A 16,348-nucleotide genomic window follows, 5' to 3' on the forward strand; every position below is an offset into this window, starting at 1 on the left:
CTTTCTCAGAAGAATAAGCAGTTCACTTATTACAGTTCACTCATTACACTGTTGTTCAGAGTGAAATGAGTGGCTACAGAAGGAGCTCAGCTCAGTAGTCAGTTTGTGGCCTAAGTCTGCATGCATTTTGGTTTCTGGGCTTATATAGCTTTGGCTTCCAGAGATAAAAGCCTCAAATGGAAACAGAGCTAACAGCCATCAAACTTCTGCATGGTCTCCTGTGTAAGGAGGTCGATTAGAAACAAAAAGGTCTGAGATATTTTCTAACAGAAATATATATTGTGCTGGATTAGATAAATATTTGGTTTTTATGTGTGTCTCTTCAGAGTCAGGACTCTGGGTCTGACAATCACATAAACACAGTGAGTCTCAAAGAAGCACTGGAAAGGTTTGATACCAGCCCCACACCTTCTGCTTCCTCCAGGAGTTCAAGAAAATCTTCACATACTGCAGTATCGGATCATTCATGTAAGCACCAACTATTGAAAACAAAATTGCTTTCCTAATGAGGGCTTTCTCTACTTAATTTTATTAAATGCATAACTGGCAGTTAATAATTATTTTATGAGGTGTGTGCAGGTGAAAATTCCCTTTGTGATGGTTCAGAGATCTGCAGACTACTCTGAAAAAGACTTTTTACTTCTAGAGTACTATATCAGACACTAGTACACCCTATTTCAATCCATCAGACTGGTTGATAGTCAGGGGGAAAAAAAAAAAAAAAGAGTCCAAGCCTTTACAGTTTTTTTTATTCATTAAAAGCTTCCTGTAATTAGATTATTGCATTACAGAATTGAGATAGCAATTAAGATGTTTCTTTTTGTTCTATCTCTCAACATTGTCAGCAACACCAACTAAAATGACAGTGGACACTAGCACTCCTCCAAGGCAAGGCTTATCTGGTCATGAAAAGACTGCACAAAGAAGATCATCTCTGAGCAGTCAGGTAACTTCAGAGAAGAATGTTGTACTTTACAGTGGAGTTCACCTTTAAAAGCTATTATTAAATCCATATAAGCTTTGTTGTATTTCTTCTAAAAACATAGTTTAAACTTCAAGAGTTTTTCTTAGAATAAATGTCTTAGAATTGCATCATCAGTATTGGTGTAGTAGATTTTAAAGGGATACAATAATTAGGCATATATGTATTTAGGTTTTGTTATTAGGATTTGAAAGAATGTGAAGAAATCTCTGCTTTCAGTCACACGGAACTTCTTTCTGTGATTCTGGATTTTTAATACACACACAGATATATATGTGTAAAATTGCCAATGTAAATGCTATGTGTGTCCCTGTAGAGAACTCAAACAAATTTATGACTAGGAATATTAGTGAATACTTCCATATCCTTTCTGAAATCTTGGTAGTATGAGAAATTGTCATGCCTCATGTACTTGGTGCATGTTTTCCTGTTGAACTAATACATTCACTTAATAAACAGAATGCTTATTAAATATGCATTACAATATTATATATATCAATATATCTATATTTCTATTAATATAGAAATATAATATATAATTTTTCTAAAATATTTAGTTTAAGAATAAATCAAAGGTGTCAAGTTCCAAACTTGTTGAAATTGAGACTTCTGAAATACTTGTTCTTGTAATTTCTGTTTTTCTGATTGTATATATTTTCAGCAGTAGAAAAATTATGTATATATTATGTAGATAATCAATTGCTTTTGTTTTCTTAATTCTCTAATAACTAAGGTTAGATATTTCAGGAAACAATTTACTATAGTTTCTATTATATGTTCATATAATGCTGTTTTGAATTTGACTCTTTAAAGAAATTCTTCATGTCAAATATGAAGCTCATTCTCTTATGATTATGCAACAATTTTTTTAATCCTAGTCTTTAAGCTCACAGTCTCTCGGACAACCAGTAACACAGCCAGCAATATCTCAGCCTGCAACTTTACAGCTCCAGTCTGGAATGACTCAGGTATGGATTAACTCAATTTATTATTTATTATTTTTTAAGCAGTTTTGTTCTCCTGCAGTGGTGGGATGCCTGTGGCTTGGGTGGATGCACTGTTCACTGAGAGAAAAACAGTTTGGATAGGCAAGGCCCAGAGAGTGGTGGTGAATGGAGTTAGATCCACCTGGCAGCAGTCACTAGTGGGGTTCCAGAGGGCTCAGTACTGGGGCCAGTCCAGTTTCATATATTTATTGATGATATGGACAAAGGGGTTGAGGTCACATCAGTGAGTTTGCAGATGACACCCAGTTGGGTGAGAGGGTTGATGTGCTGGAGAGCAGGGAGGCTCTGCAGGGGGAATCTGGACAAACTAAGAAATTGAGTCCTTTGGTGCCAAATTATTCTCTTGAAATGAGCAAATTCTGTAATTTGACACTTTTGCTTTAGTTTTTTCTTCCTGTTACGTGTATGGATATAGTTTTCAGCCTTGTGCATTAGCAACATAGATATAAAAACAGTTAAAGCTGAAATATTTTAGGGCATGAATTTAAAAATCCATTAACGCGGCTGGCATCTTTCAGGCATATGCTTATAACACAGGGCTGCTTGGTCTGTGAAATACTTCTGTGTAATAAGAACAGGATATATTCCTCAGATATCTGCTATAGGCCCCAAGTCAGTATAACCTTCTGATATACTGACTTGGGGCCTATAGCAGATGTCTAAGGGAAAACAGAAGTGGCTAATAGTTTCTCTATGGGCTCAACCTTCAGCTTTTTGTGGCTGAGGGTATTCCCAAGTTATTTGTATGTTTTAGCTCTGGGTGAATATTTTTTTCTAAATTGGCACAATTATAATTTTTAACATGAGAGAGCTTTAACATCTACAGTACCACGTCAGTTACTGAGGCTAGACACGCACATACACATATGTTTGTGATTTGGACACCAGTCAGTTTCTTGTGCTATGGAATTCTTTTAGTTCACCAATTCTCGTACATCAGCTAAATGTTGACTCTGATTCTGTGATGTTTTCATATGCATTAATTGGTTCTCAGATTGTGGTTTTTTGCTAATTTGAAGAGCGATGCTTGATTTATTTGCTTCTGTGGAGGACTGTACTTATCTCTTGTGAATAAAATGTAATTTTTGCTCAGCTTTTAATTTATTGATTGCACTACAGCCTGTGTTTCAGTTTTCAGCTCAATTGGGAGCTATGCAGCATCTAAAGGACCAGCTAGAGCAAAGAACTCGCATGATAGAGGCAAATATTCATCGGCAGCAGGAAGAGTTGCGTAAGATCCAGGAGCAGCTTCAAATTGTTCATGGTCAAGGACTCCAGGTGAGTTATTGTATCATTTACAGGTTTAATCTGTAGAGAATTTAGACATCTGAAATGTGTCTTGGTCACCTAATTCCACAACATGATCCTCCATATTCCCTGTCAGCTGCCATCTGGGCCATATATGTCTAAACTCCAGTATCTGAAGCTGCTGTTCCAGAGGTACCTGATGTTTTGCTTCCAAATGTATCTGGAAATGCCCCAGTGTTGAGCAGGTCAAGCCTAGCTTATCACTTAACCTAATTAAATGTAAAAGGATGGAGTGGTCATTCATTCTTGCAAAGTTTTGCAGCCATTAGAATATTAATCCAAAATCTGCAAGATCTCTTTTTCCCTTTTAGCTCTGAGGATGTTAAATCTGTGTTTCTTTGCTTAAACTGTCCTATCAGGCTGAATGGCTCAACTTTGCATGGTAAACTTGAAGGAGTTACTGAGCCAGAAAGACTGAGGTCTGGAGGGTGCATTACTCAGTCTAGCTGACTACATGATTTCAGATTTTTTTTTTTCACCAGTATATATTTTTCTGTTTTTGTCATTGTCTTTTCAGCAGCTATGCTTGGAAGAAAAGAATTACCCTATTAGGTTTTTCTAGTTAAAAGACCCAAACAAAAAAAAAAACCTGATCACCTCAAACTAAGATATATTTTAAGGAAATAATTTAATATTTTCAGTCTGGATTGTGACTAAAGAATAGAAAAAATACTTCCTGGAAGTATTGAGAATGTTGCTTAAATTCTGTTGGAAGAGTAGGAGTTTCTGGCGTGTGCCATTTTCAGTTGTGTGGTATTTAATGTAAACATGCCAGCAGTAGACTGCCTTATTCATGTCTCAAAAGGAGAGATTCACAGCTCTCCTTTCCATGCAGTGTGGAGGGACCTTGTTCAGGAATGTGAAAACTAGAAAAAATCCTTCAGTGATACACATTCTGCCTTGTTGTAGACTTGGGCCTATCTTTTTGTAAAGAACATAATATTTTTGTTCTGAATTCTGTTTATTGCAACAGTGTTGGGAAGTTCAGTACAATCATTAAGATTTCCTGATTGTCAGGGAAGATTACATTCTTGATGCTATGCCTGGGTCTGCTTATTCAGAGATTTCCTTCATCTGATTTAGTGTTACTGAAGAATGTCCTACAAAAAGGAAGTGTCATTTCAAATATATTTTGTCTTTAGATAGTTGTAGACTACATTACTGGTTAGTCTCTAAATGGTGCTTTTTCTTTAAGAATAAATATTGAATGTTAATGTTTAGGACTCTGGAAATTAGGATTCTGATTCTAACCAGTTAGAGTTGAGTCTCTGAATACTGACCCTATAACTTGTGGAATTTTTTAAGATGTTCTTGCAGCAGTCAGCTTCTGGACTCAACTTTGGTTCTGTGCAGCTTCCTTCTGGAAATTCTTCAACTGTTCAGCAGCTTACACCAATAAACATGCAAGGTCAAGTTGCTCAGACTAATCAGACTCAAAGTGGGATGAACACGGGCCATATAAATACTCCACATATGATACAGCAGCAGCCTTTGCAGAGTACTGCAACACAGGTAAAATTCTGTTACTCAATTTGCTGGATTGAATATTTGCTCAAAACCACATCTGAAACACAACAGCTTCCCTGACATTCCCCTGTTATGAACGAGTGTTTGAGATTGCTTAAAAAATCATTGGCAAGGGTATCAGCAAAAGCCTGATTTAATATTAAGTGGTAGCACAACAAAGTTTGTTGGCAAGATTCACTCTACTACTTACTGGACAGTTAAGGCACAATAAAGAAAAATCAGGCAGCAGCAAAATCAAACAAAATCCAGGCAATCAAAACAGAAGTGAACTGAGAACTGTCTGGGGGTGTGTATGTGTGTGTGTGTGTGTGTTTCGGTGCATGTGACAAAAGGACTGTGGGGGCAGAGATACAAAGGAACATGGCCTAAAAGCTTAACAGCTTTCACCTTATACATTAGATGTAACAATGTAACAAAGAAATAGCTCTTATACCATAAACTTAACCTTAACAATTCAGCTGAGGCATAACAGTCAACAGCATGTATCACCACAGAGGCTGTTTCTTCATGATGAATACTTCTAATGGGTTTGACCATTATGTGTATGAAGACTCCATAAACATCTAATCTCTGTACCCTTTTCCACATTCTATACTTCTTTTTGAAATTTGTGAAAAGGCAGACTAGTGATGCATTTTACCATCTCAGCAGTAGGCTAGTTCCAAATTTTCAAATAAGAAATTCTTGACATTATGGGCACTTTTTACTCTAAGTTGGGCACAGAGATGCTGAAGGAGTAAAAAGATAATTTTGAATGAAAGTATGCAAATAGCTGAAAAATTTATGAAAAAAAAATATAACCTGAACAGAAAAAGAGGTTAATGTAAGATAGATGTCCGAGGTCGAGTCTCATCTCTAAATCCTCAGTCAGTAGAAATACTTGAGTACTTTGAATGAAGAATTCATTTGAATAGAAAAAAACTGGTGGTTTTGAAGTATGGGCTGTGACAGTGAGGAGAACAGCTGTAGTACCTGGTTATTTTCAACTTACTATCTCAAAATTTCTTTCCAGCATAATCAACAAAATGTACTTAGTGGACACAATCAACAGTCTTCTCTTGCCAGTCAGTCACAGAACACAGTCTCAGCACCTTTGTACAACACTATGGTGATTTCTCAGCCAACAGCAGGAAATGTGGTGCAGGTTCCCTCTAGCTTATCACAGAACAACAACCAGAATGCTGCTGCAGTAACCACTTTTACACAGGACAGACAAATCAGGTAAATCTTAAAGACCTGTGTTTAAGATGACTTTTTGTAACAGTATGCTTATGTAGCTGCACCATATACAAAAGGAACTAAAATAGCATTAAGAAGATCATGTGATTTGTGTTTCACTGGAATGGATACAACCCTTGAAATTAAACTGCTCAAAGTAACATGTTTGCAGGCTTATCAAAACCCATGTTGTTATAGCAAATACGGCTTTGAGAAATCTGCTTTTCTCAAGTGTATGTGGTGCTTCATATATTTTTTTCCTGGAGAGACTCCAAATGTCTTTTTCTATTAACAGATTTTCTCAAGGTCAGCAACTTGTAACAAAACTTGTCACGGCCCCAGTAGCATGTGGAGCAGTAATGGTACCAAGTACGATGTTTATGGGACAGGTGGTGACAGCTTATCCCACTTTTGCTGCCCAACAGCAGCAGACACAGACTTTGTCAGTAACACAACAGCAGCAGCAGCAGCAACAGCAGCAAAGTCAGCAGGACCATCAGCAGCAGCTCACCACAGTGCAACAACCAGCTCAGTCACAGCTGACCCAGCACCCCCAGCAGTTCCTACAGGTAATGAATGTATAGCTGTCTACAGATTTTCCCAAGTCCTGGCACTTTCAGCATTGCTAGGTTATCCAGGGGTGCTTTACCTGAAAACAAAGCACTTAAAATAGTAACCTGTGACTAAGCCAAATGCATGAGGTAAGTTTATTCTGTAGCAGTTCTCTAAAATCCTGTTACTTAGAGGAGAGGTGATCTTTCCTGCAGTGTTATTCCATGCATTGTCCTGTCTTACATCTTGTTCCCTTTGAATTGCTGCTCTTGATTGACTATAGGATGAAAAAACAGATGTTTCCTTTAAAACAGTTTATGTTTTCTTTCACTAATTTTGCATGTTAATGCAGTGAGGTATGAGAGATGATGGTTGGTCTAGAAAGCAGCACACAGCCCAAAGCAAGACATGTTCCAATAATATGAGGTATGAAATTCTGTCTGGGCTGCAGGGGAGGCTGAGCAGCAAGCAACTTTGTAAGCAGAGAGTAGGGAAGAACCTTGTTTTAGTGGAGAAAGAAGAGAGATTGGGTCAAAAGAGAAGGAAGACAAACCCAAGGAGTTTAGAAATAGGAAATAGCTAAAAGAAACAGAAGGTAGAAGGAATTGATGGGGAAATCTGTTGCCATTGGTTGGTTCCAATTAATTACTGGAACATGCATCAACCAGCATCTGGAGATGGTAAAGGAGATGTAGGGGTGGCTAGAACACTAGAGAGGCTGTTTAGCAGGTTGGTACTGTCTGTGTCTCTGTTTCTAAATTTAAAAGTTTATACAGTTTTGACTTAATTCTGGGGAAACAGATATGTGAAATATGAAGATCTCAAAGGTCGGTGCCTACTCTATAATTTCACTCTAGGCGAAAGTTCAGTATTTTTAATATAAACTATTAAAGTGCTAGAATTTGAAGTGAAGTAAATATTCTTCAAAAAGGACAAAAGTGCCTTTTCTACTTCTGTTCACTGGGGCATCTTACAGTCTGATTGTGTAGGTGCAGCAGTTGATGTACTTTACTCTCTGCTGCAGAGCATTTCAGGATTGAGATGTCCTAGTGCATTTGTACCCATCCTTCATTGATCTTATTCAGTAATTTTTTTTTTGTTTTCTAAGAAGAATACTGTTAAAACCAAGAACCATTTCCCACAATAATAACTCTCCTTCAGAGGGGATATTGGGATCTGCAAATGCACCATTTTCTTTGACTGTGCATTTTGTCTGTGGGGAATAAATGTGATCTGTGCCAAATCATGCACTATTTTTTCATTTGCAATGACAGCTACCTACACTTACTCAAATAGATTCTTTACTCCCTGCTATGCTTTTGTGGTGTGAAATGAAGACTAATTCATGTATTCCTACCTATCACCACAGAAATTCCAGAGACCAATTACAGCTGCTTTATTAATTGTTCAGATGCGCTGGTTAAATGTATTAGTATGAACAAATCCTTGCATTGTTTGCTGAGCTTAACTGGCCAAATCTGAATTTATTTTGATTGAACCCTTATAAAATTTAAAAAGCAGCTGGGCCCATGTTTCTCAGTGCAGCAGGGAAAAGTAATTTTTTTTTTATTTTCGTGTTTTAGACATCCAGGTTACTTCATGGAAATCAGTCAGCTCAGCTTATTCTCTCTGCTGCTTTCCCACTACAACAAAGCACTTTCACTCAGTCCCACCACCAGCAGCACCAGTCTCAGCAGCAGCAGCAGCAGCTGTCACGACACAGAACTGACAAGATGACTGATCCTTCCAAAGTCCAGCCACAGTAGAGTGGGCGCTGCCTCTTTTTGAAGCAAACTGCCAGGAGGGGCTGCCCCACAAACAGTTGCACTGAAGCTACAGGGGTAACAGTATGAAGGCTTTCTAGCACTGTGGTGTTGAGATCTACTTCTAACTTCTGGAATCTGTTAAGAAAAGCCACAAGATGATGATGGGGACATGGCCAACTTTGAGCGTTGCCCCAGTTTCTGTGTTCTAAAGGATTTGCTGCCATGTTGTAATTTGTCCAGGTGAAATCTCCAAATGTGACTGAAAAGAGAGTGATGCTGAAAACATTGGTATTTTTATCAATCCTGTACATTTTTAAAGTATTAAAACGGACATGGAGCAATTGTTTTGAATTAGCAGGAAAAAATGCCAGAAATATAGTCCAAAAACCATCTAATTTTTTTTCAGATGATTGCAGGACAGTAAATATTTTGAAAATGTTGTGTGAAATCCAGTTCTCTGTTGTACAGATGCTGTAAAATATTGTGTATATGTCTGCATAAAAGGAGAAAGAGCAAAATATTTTATATGATGCATGAAAATGTAATCTGTTATTTGTAGGCTTGAATATGTTTCCCTAAATTCTCACGCCATACTCAGACTAATGTTTTCCTCTGTTCTACCCTTTTGTTTACAACATGATGCATCATTATTTTCACCCTTAATGTGGGCACAAGTCTCTTGTTTGTGCTTTGTCTGTGATGTCAGGGTTTGTTTGGTGAGGTATAGTGTGTTGGTTAGTTGACTGCTTGAAGTTAAATTATTGATGAAGCTGTTTGAACTGGTGATCATGCATCAGGGTTCAGGACATTCAGATTCATAAATATCATCCATCATTTCATAATGAATTCATCATTTTATTTGAAAAATAGGAATTTGCACTGCTTTCTTGCGGATGGTTTGGAATTTTATTCCCCAAAGCTATCTTTTGATATAGTTCATAGTTGGAAATATTTATGTAAAAGGTTTAAAAAAATGACAGTAATTTTCAAGAATGTTTCAGTTATAGGAGTAATTTGCACAAAAATATATTTACATTTAATAACCTTTTGGGCACTTTTTAACCACTTTCTCTGTGGTGAGAATTGTAACTTGTTAAACCATGTTGGAATCTTTTTATTCTCCTTCAAAAATTAGTCAGAACTAATTCAGGGTCATTTTAACAACAACAACAAAACCCATAGTGCCTTGATTTTAATTCAGGTGATAATGTTGAACATCTTGAATTACAGTGTCTTGAATCTGTAACCATTTTCAATTTTGAAGTCTTAGCACATTGTCAACCAAACTTGTGTATCTACTTCATAGATATTTCTGTATTGTGTTAATTTTAACAGTGGTCTGAGTTGAGACCATGAATATTTTTGACTGGTACTCCCCCTCAGACAGTAGCCAGAAATACAGAGTCTCAAAAATCTCAGATCTTTAAGGTAATACTCTTTAAAAAAAAAGCAAAAAAAAAAGCAAACCTTAAAAGACAGGACTCCTTTTGCAGAAGGAAAAATAATAAGCTGATTTTTTAAAATCGTTTTTGGAAGCATTTAAAGTGTGTTTTGGGGGAGACCATGATTGCATTTAACACTACCAGTTATTGATTTAAGAGCTGTCACTGAACTAAGACTTCAGAAGGCAACTTCACTTTATAAAGAAAATAAAAAGTTCCAACAGATATGTGCTATTTAAGTAAATGTTGGTAGGTTTTTATGGTACTAGTTTGTGGAAACCAGAACTTGAGAGGAAAATTAACAAATGCTGATAGATCTGATAATTAATTAGAAACAAAAACCAGTAAAAGCAGTTAAAACTAGTGCTAGGGAGAGAAAGCTGGATTAATCTTGAATACTAGGGAGGAGTTGAATGAATGTAACAAATGGTGATGGTCTGTTTTGTACTGTGGAACAGTTTGATTGTATTCCTGGATGAACCAAACCCGCAGGAGGTAATGCCAGTTTAGCCAAGCCTTTGATGCCGTTGGTTACGTTTTGGGGCCAGCCTTTGCCTCTGCACGTGTCCCAGCATTAGACCTTTGTTATTCCCCAGTCATAAAGCAAGTGCTTGGCACCAAAAAGCCAAGCAGTGAACAAGGAAGGAGAGTGTGAGAAACACAGTACCAAAGAGAATCCGATTGCTCTCTGCTCCAAAAAGCCTATTGCAACCTGGAGCAAGGAACAGATGCCAATGCCAAACATAGCAAGAAACACTTTCCCTTCTTTAAAGGGATTTCTGGCATTCTTCAGACTGGGATAATTGTCAGAGACTTGTTTCTCTAAAGTTCTATGTAAAGAAATCCTGCCTTGCTCTGCTATCCCTACCACTCCATTCCACCTGTTTCTATATGAAGCTGCATTGACTAGAGGTCTGTGCTATCAGTTCTTTGCCTAATGGAAAATAGGTTATACAGAAATTTCTTTAACCAATTACAATAAAAATATAGTGCTAAAAAATAAAACTGGGAGAGCTTTAATAGTGCTGTTAGAACTACTGAATAATGGTAAAATAGGTGTATTTAGCTATTATACTGAGAATTACAGAAATTAGAGATACCAGCCAGACAGTTAATGGTGCAGCTTTTTATATTAAAAAAATTCAGCTTCTCTTCCCATTCTCCCCTCCCCAGATACTCTGGTGTGCTGCTATAGGTCTGTCAGTAAAAAGGCTAAACTAGGAAAGAGAAATTAGATTATGGGATACCGTGGCTGCTGAAAGAGAGTAGAGAAACATATGCTTTGATCAAGAAGCTTTTTGTAGCCTCAGAGAGAGGTCATTCAATTACAGAACTACCAGCTAGTAGAGAAAGGATAGAAGATGGAGAAATTCTAAGGAACTGGAAAAATACACATTTGAAGAATTCCTGACGTGAATCAGGCAAACTTTACAAAGGCGAGTGTGTAGGACTTAGTCCAGATTGTGTGCAAGTACGGAGATGCTTTGTTCACAAGTAGTGACTAAAAAGTGTATATTTAACAGGTCTGCAGCTTTTCCTGTTGCTGAATCAGTTCCTGAACTGTCCTTGAGCTTTAGTGAGAAGAGGACCAGGCTGTTGCCTTTTTCTTAATCAGCCTTTTGCTTCTGCCTGACTCATTTACTACAGACTTACTTGCAACATCCTGATAAGTAGCACGACAACGAGTGCTGTGATGCTGCAGGTTCTGGAGCAGAAGTGTTGCAGAATGACTCTGACAGAAGGGAAGGGGTCTGTTAAGGGGAGGATTGTGAAGAAATGGGCTGGTGATACATAATGGAGTGAAGAGGATGGCATTTGCGTGGAGTTTAGGAGGTAGACATTGTCTGCAATGGGTGAGGCTTTGAAGAAAAGTGTCTGGGATAACTTCAGAGAGAAAAAAGAATATAGCTATTTTTATATTATATTTAATATATATTATATTTGTATATAAATATGAAAGGATTCTAGTAGGAGCTCTCCATATGCCTTCCACTTCATCTAGAAGGTTTACCTTCTGCACTATGGTTCCAGTGTGTCACCACCTTCTGTGGGCATCTTGCCTGCTGCCAAACACCAAAATTAGTAACCCAGCATCCTTACAAGAAATAGGTTTCATTTCAGCTTTATGTAAAAATGAATAAAGTAAAGATATATCAGGCAGTTTTTCACAGGAAAAAGAAATGATCTTAAGACTTAAATAGCACTTTCTCTTTTTGGTTGGGTTTTTTTTTTTTTTTTTTTTTGAGTAATAACAAGCACTTTACTGAAAAGACTATTTGAAAAACAGTTTATTTCTTTAGTCAGTGAAACTGTTAAAAAGGGGGCGCAACAAGGAATAACATGTAAAACTGTCAAGAGAGACATTTCTGGAAAATGTGTCTTTATTATGGTGATCCTTGAGGTTTAAAGTGCAGGATTAAAAAGGCTTCTAAAACTAGTTGCCTTTGTGTTTTATATGGCCAGGGGAAGGGAATAGGGATGATAGCTTCCTTGCAAGGAGGCTTTTTAGTTGCACAGTTGCCTATGAGAGAAAATCATCTGGAGGCTCATTTGCCTGCTCAGTAATTCTAAGTGTCCCTTAGGATTATAAATTGTGTGAAAATGTTATGAAGGTTTAAAGATGTGGCCTTTTTCAAATGTTAAAGTCGATTCAAGAATCATTTATATTTTCAGAGATTTAACCCAGGTATTGTTATGAGTGTTTTAAATGTCACGGCATCAGGAGATGTCAAACGTGTCAGATTCATAAGCTTCTCTATTTGAAATAATTATTAAAATTAGATGTACAGTCAGAGGGCTGGAAAATGGTTATTTTGATTAAAAGGGAAAAGAGACTAGTTTTAATAATTAACCTTTTATTTTTTTACTTATCCCTGGTGGAAAAAAATTGAAGAGAATGAAATGAATTTGGATTAAAAAAGACATATTTAAACAAATCATAGTAGACGAGACAGCTGTGAGAGAACATTTGAAATTGTCTTGGTTGTCCATGAGACTGGGTAGTTGCTTTTTCACTACCATGATTTTTAACACTACATTCCTTGTCTTTTTCTTTTTTTGTCTTTTTTAAACAGGTGATTTTAAACTCTGTGATATTTCATGCTATGCCATCTGCATGAATTTTGCCAGCATGATATGCTATATTCAAAGAAAGTATACCTAAATAAAAAGGAAGGGGGGGGAACAAAACACTGTGTCTGAAAAAAACATTTTATGGCCTAATAACAGAGACCCCAGCTATGACTGAGAGATGCTGCATTAATAGACAATCAATCAATGGGTAATTATTTATGAAACACTTTTGGGAATGGTCTTAAAGATGTAACTGCTTTGAAAGCAGTAGGTGAGCTGTCTTTTTCTAACAAGAAAGGTAAAAAATATTTATTTTCAAATATATCAGATTGACTTTTGAGTTTTTAAGCAGTGTTGATTTCACAGTGTCTTGGGTTTCAGCTTTGTTTTGTATTTTTTTAACTGGCATTAGATTTATATACGTAAAAGAAAACAAACAGAAAAACCCTAGTGCCGTTCATATTGACGTCAGGAAATGTAGATACAGTTCCCTGGTGTTCATGTGACCATTACTAACTGTCAATTTTTTAACTGAATAAATGTAACTCATTTAAAATTTTGCTTTCTGTAGCTTCTAAGGTTCTAGAGGTTTTTTTCTGAGTTGCTTGATGTCAGTTTTATCCAAGTTTCACAGTGAAGCGCTCTTACCCTTCCCACGACTGTACCAAAGGCACTCTCTCTCCCCCACCCACAGAACTGACTTGTGAGAAGTTGCTTGATGTCACTTTTATCTTCTCTCCCCTACCCAGACAAATGACTTGTGAGATTTCAGTAAAATGCATACTGTATTTTTTCCTTGTCTTCTCTCTGTATCTCTTTATAAACTGATGCCCCACTCTAAAGGCTAGAGACCTCTGATTTGTGTATTTACATTACTGCTTTGGAATTGACTCACACAGCACTTGATTGAGTGTGCACAAGTTAAAACTGCTTTCATACCCTCATGTCTACAGCTCCTGGTCTTGCCAAAGGATGGAGAGCACTGCAGCAGGTTGGGTTGGGCAGAGCCCTTCCCTCATCTTCTGTCATGGGCAAAACATGCCTCTCTAAATTGGTGCCACTCCCCTGTCGGGGTATTTCTTCTGCTGGTGAAATGTCAAAGAGCAATATTGTAAAAGGAGGAGAGGTGGTCTGAAATGTTGGCTGTGCCACCGAGCAAGGAAGCAGAGACTTGCATTTAGCTGCAGCCACAACTTGTTTGAGAGGATGTAGCTCCTGCCTGGAAGAGCTATGTGATAATATGTAACCTGTCAGGGTGGTCCGACCCTCTTTTCACTGATCAAAGTGTAAACATTAATAATTCCAAATTAATTAAATGTTCAGGGAAAGGAGGGTGGGAAGAAAATTGTGTAATTGAAACAGAATGCCTGGAGAAAATTATAAATACAGTTAGCCATTTTTACAGTCTGCAGTACTTTCTTTTTCTGTAATATCCTCCTCCCAGAGGAGGATACTGATCTTTTGCCTTTGAGAATTAAATAATACTTGTGCAAGCTGTAAATTACTTCTATATGCCACAGGGCCCCTGTTCCCCAGCAGTGAAACAAAATCAGCTGTAGAAGTGCTGGAGCTGTAGTTAAGAACTGTCACCACCCATCAGTGATAAGATTGAGAGCATGTAGCAAGCAAGATTGTCAATTTTGCTTAAAATCGATCTTTGGAAAGAGCAGTACATTTTTCTGTAAACTTATCATGAAGAGTGGTAATTACAACTGCTGCCACACCTGTAGCAGTTCTTTTAAATGGTATTTTGCTGTCATGCCAGCTTGAAAACAAAACCCACGTTTATAAGAGAATGAAGCTGTTAAGTACTTGTAAAGATTAGCAATCCAAAGGTTGGTTGTACTTCTGACTCAGGCATTAGTGATATAAATTCCAGATTTCAGCTGTTTGAGGGTAACAAAATAGCAAGAGCCTTACTAGTGTTCTTTGTAGCACAGTCTATCACTGTCAGACCTTTTGCAAGTACATTCCCTTGGGAAGGAAAAGGAAGTAATCCCAAAGAAACATACAGCTATCCTAGTGCCCAGGTCACTGGGAAATGCTGCAGAAATGACCCTGCATCTCCCTTAGCAGAAGCCTGTAGCTGCAACTTGCCAAGGGTGCTGACTTCAGGGGCCATACAAGGTCATCTCTGGAAAAACGCCACGTCAGTACAGCAAGTGCCATTACATCATTATTTCCATGGCTCTGGAAATTAAGAATAACTCAGATTATATTAGGATGAAACAGTCTGATCCTCTTGATTTAAGATGGGATTTTGTTTTTTACATACACAGTATCTGGGACAAACATGGAAGTACACTGAACTACCAGCCTCTTTCTAGAAACAAAGCCGCTCCCGTAAATCCGGTGGCAGCGTTCCAGAGCCAGCCTGGGCAGGAGGGGCAGCTGAGGTGAGGGAGAGCCTGTATGGCAGCAGGCTGCCTCTTGCAGTGCTCAGGGAACACACACAGCCCCTCTCTCACTTCCAGGTTTTCCAGCTTGTTGTCTGACTCACAGATCTCAAAGCAGTAACCCCTGGCGCCAGCCCAGCACACACACACCTGCTGGCCTTACCCTAGCAGAGCGGGTTTGCTGGTGGTCTGGTCCTGTACTTTGGTTCAACAGGGTTCCTTTGAAAAACTTTGTCCTGGATGGAAGATTAGTTTACTTTAGTCTTGGCTTATTGCACTTTGCCATATAGAGAGTAATGAGACAGGCTTTAGCTAAGAATTGGGAATAGGCACCTTTGAAAATAACCACAAGCTTTTCTCATTGTAAACATCTCAGTTGATGTGAGAATTTTCCATCCCAGTAGAACTGACCATCATCTCCATTTGACTCCTATTGTGTGGAAGTGAGGAATTGCTGGCAGTGTGCACTCACAAACCTCTGCTGGTGCAATGTGCAGGCAGAGCTGTAAATTCCTGTTTTGAACGCTGCTTTTGAGGTTCCTTTGGCAGCAACTGCAATCAGCTGCATCTCACCCCAGCAGGGAGAGCAGCAGGATGCATGGAAACCTGTGGTGGACAGTTGCCTCTTTCCCATGTTGTAGACACAATAGTTTGCAGAGCCTTCCCTTCAGTACTTGAGCTCTCACTCACTGCATTTCACATTCTCCAGCTACAAAAGAACGAGAAAGCACACAGGATTGTGGCAATCGAGGCTTCAGCTGGTTACATTATATATAAATGCCCATACACTCCATATTGATTATATCTCAAGTATCCAGGTATTTTGAGACAGAACAGCAGCCCACCTCTCTCACTGGCAGTGTGCTACAGCAACAAGAAGCCTGATAAAAACTGCTAAAATCCAGCCCCTGCACCAGCCAAGAGGTGAGAGCTGGCCAGGGTGCAAGTCCTTTGAGACACTGTGGAGGGACAAGGCCAAGTCTGTGCTGGAAACTGCACAGCAGACACAGCACTGCTAAGAATATGTCACTGGATCCCTCCATCACCTTCAACAGTCTTTCCTTATGTTGCAACTCAA

At 38.2% G+C, this 16,348-nt stretch overlaps 1 protein-coding gene across 10 annotated transcripts in view; it reads left to right on the plus strand.

Moving 5' to 3' along the window:
• The window catches only part of CLOCK (clock circadian regulator), a 64,372-nt gene extending 50,649 nt beyond the window's left edge, over window positions 1–13,723 (plus strand). For 8 of the 10 annotated variants that reach the window (XM_014264878.3, XM_005483906.4, XM_074541486.1 and 5 more), the window contains 8 exons: window positions 327–468; window positions 846–946; window positions 1,861–1,950; window positions 3,109–3,267; window positions 4,603–4,809; window positions 5,837–6,045; window positions 6,338–6,611; window positions 8,178–13,723. In XM_014264878.3, the coding sequence (XP_014120353.1) occupies window positions 327–468; window positions 846–946; window positions 1,861–1,950; window positions 3,109–3,267; window positions 4,603–4,809; window positions 5,837–6,045; window positions 6,338–6,611; window positions 8,178–8,360 (1,365 nt within the window). In that variant the 3' untranslated portion in view covers window positions 8,361–13,723. The remainder of the gene's footprint in view (window positions 1–326; window positions 469–845; window positions 947–1,860; window positions 1,951–3,108; window positions 3,268–4,602; window positions 4,810–5,836; window positions 6,046–6,337; window positions 6,612–8,177) is intronic. The other 2 variants (XM_074541492.1, XM_074541491.1) reach the window with 2 other exon arrangements.
• The last annotated feature ends 2,625 nt before the right edge of the window (window positions 13,724–16,348 follow it).

The sequence above is a fragment of the Zonotrichia albicollis genome, chromosome 5 (genome assembly GCF_047830755.1).
Source record: "Zonotrichia albicollis isolate bZonAlb1 chromosome 5, bZonAlb1.hap1, whole genome shotgun sequence".
NCBI lineage: Eukaryota > Metazoa > Chordata > Aves > Passeriformes > Passerellidae > Zonotrichia > Zonotrichia albicollis.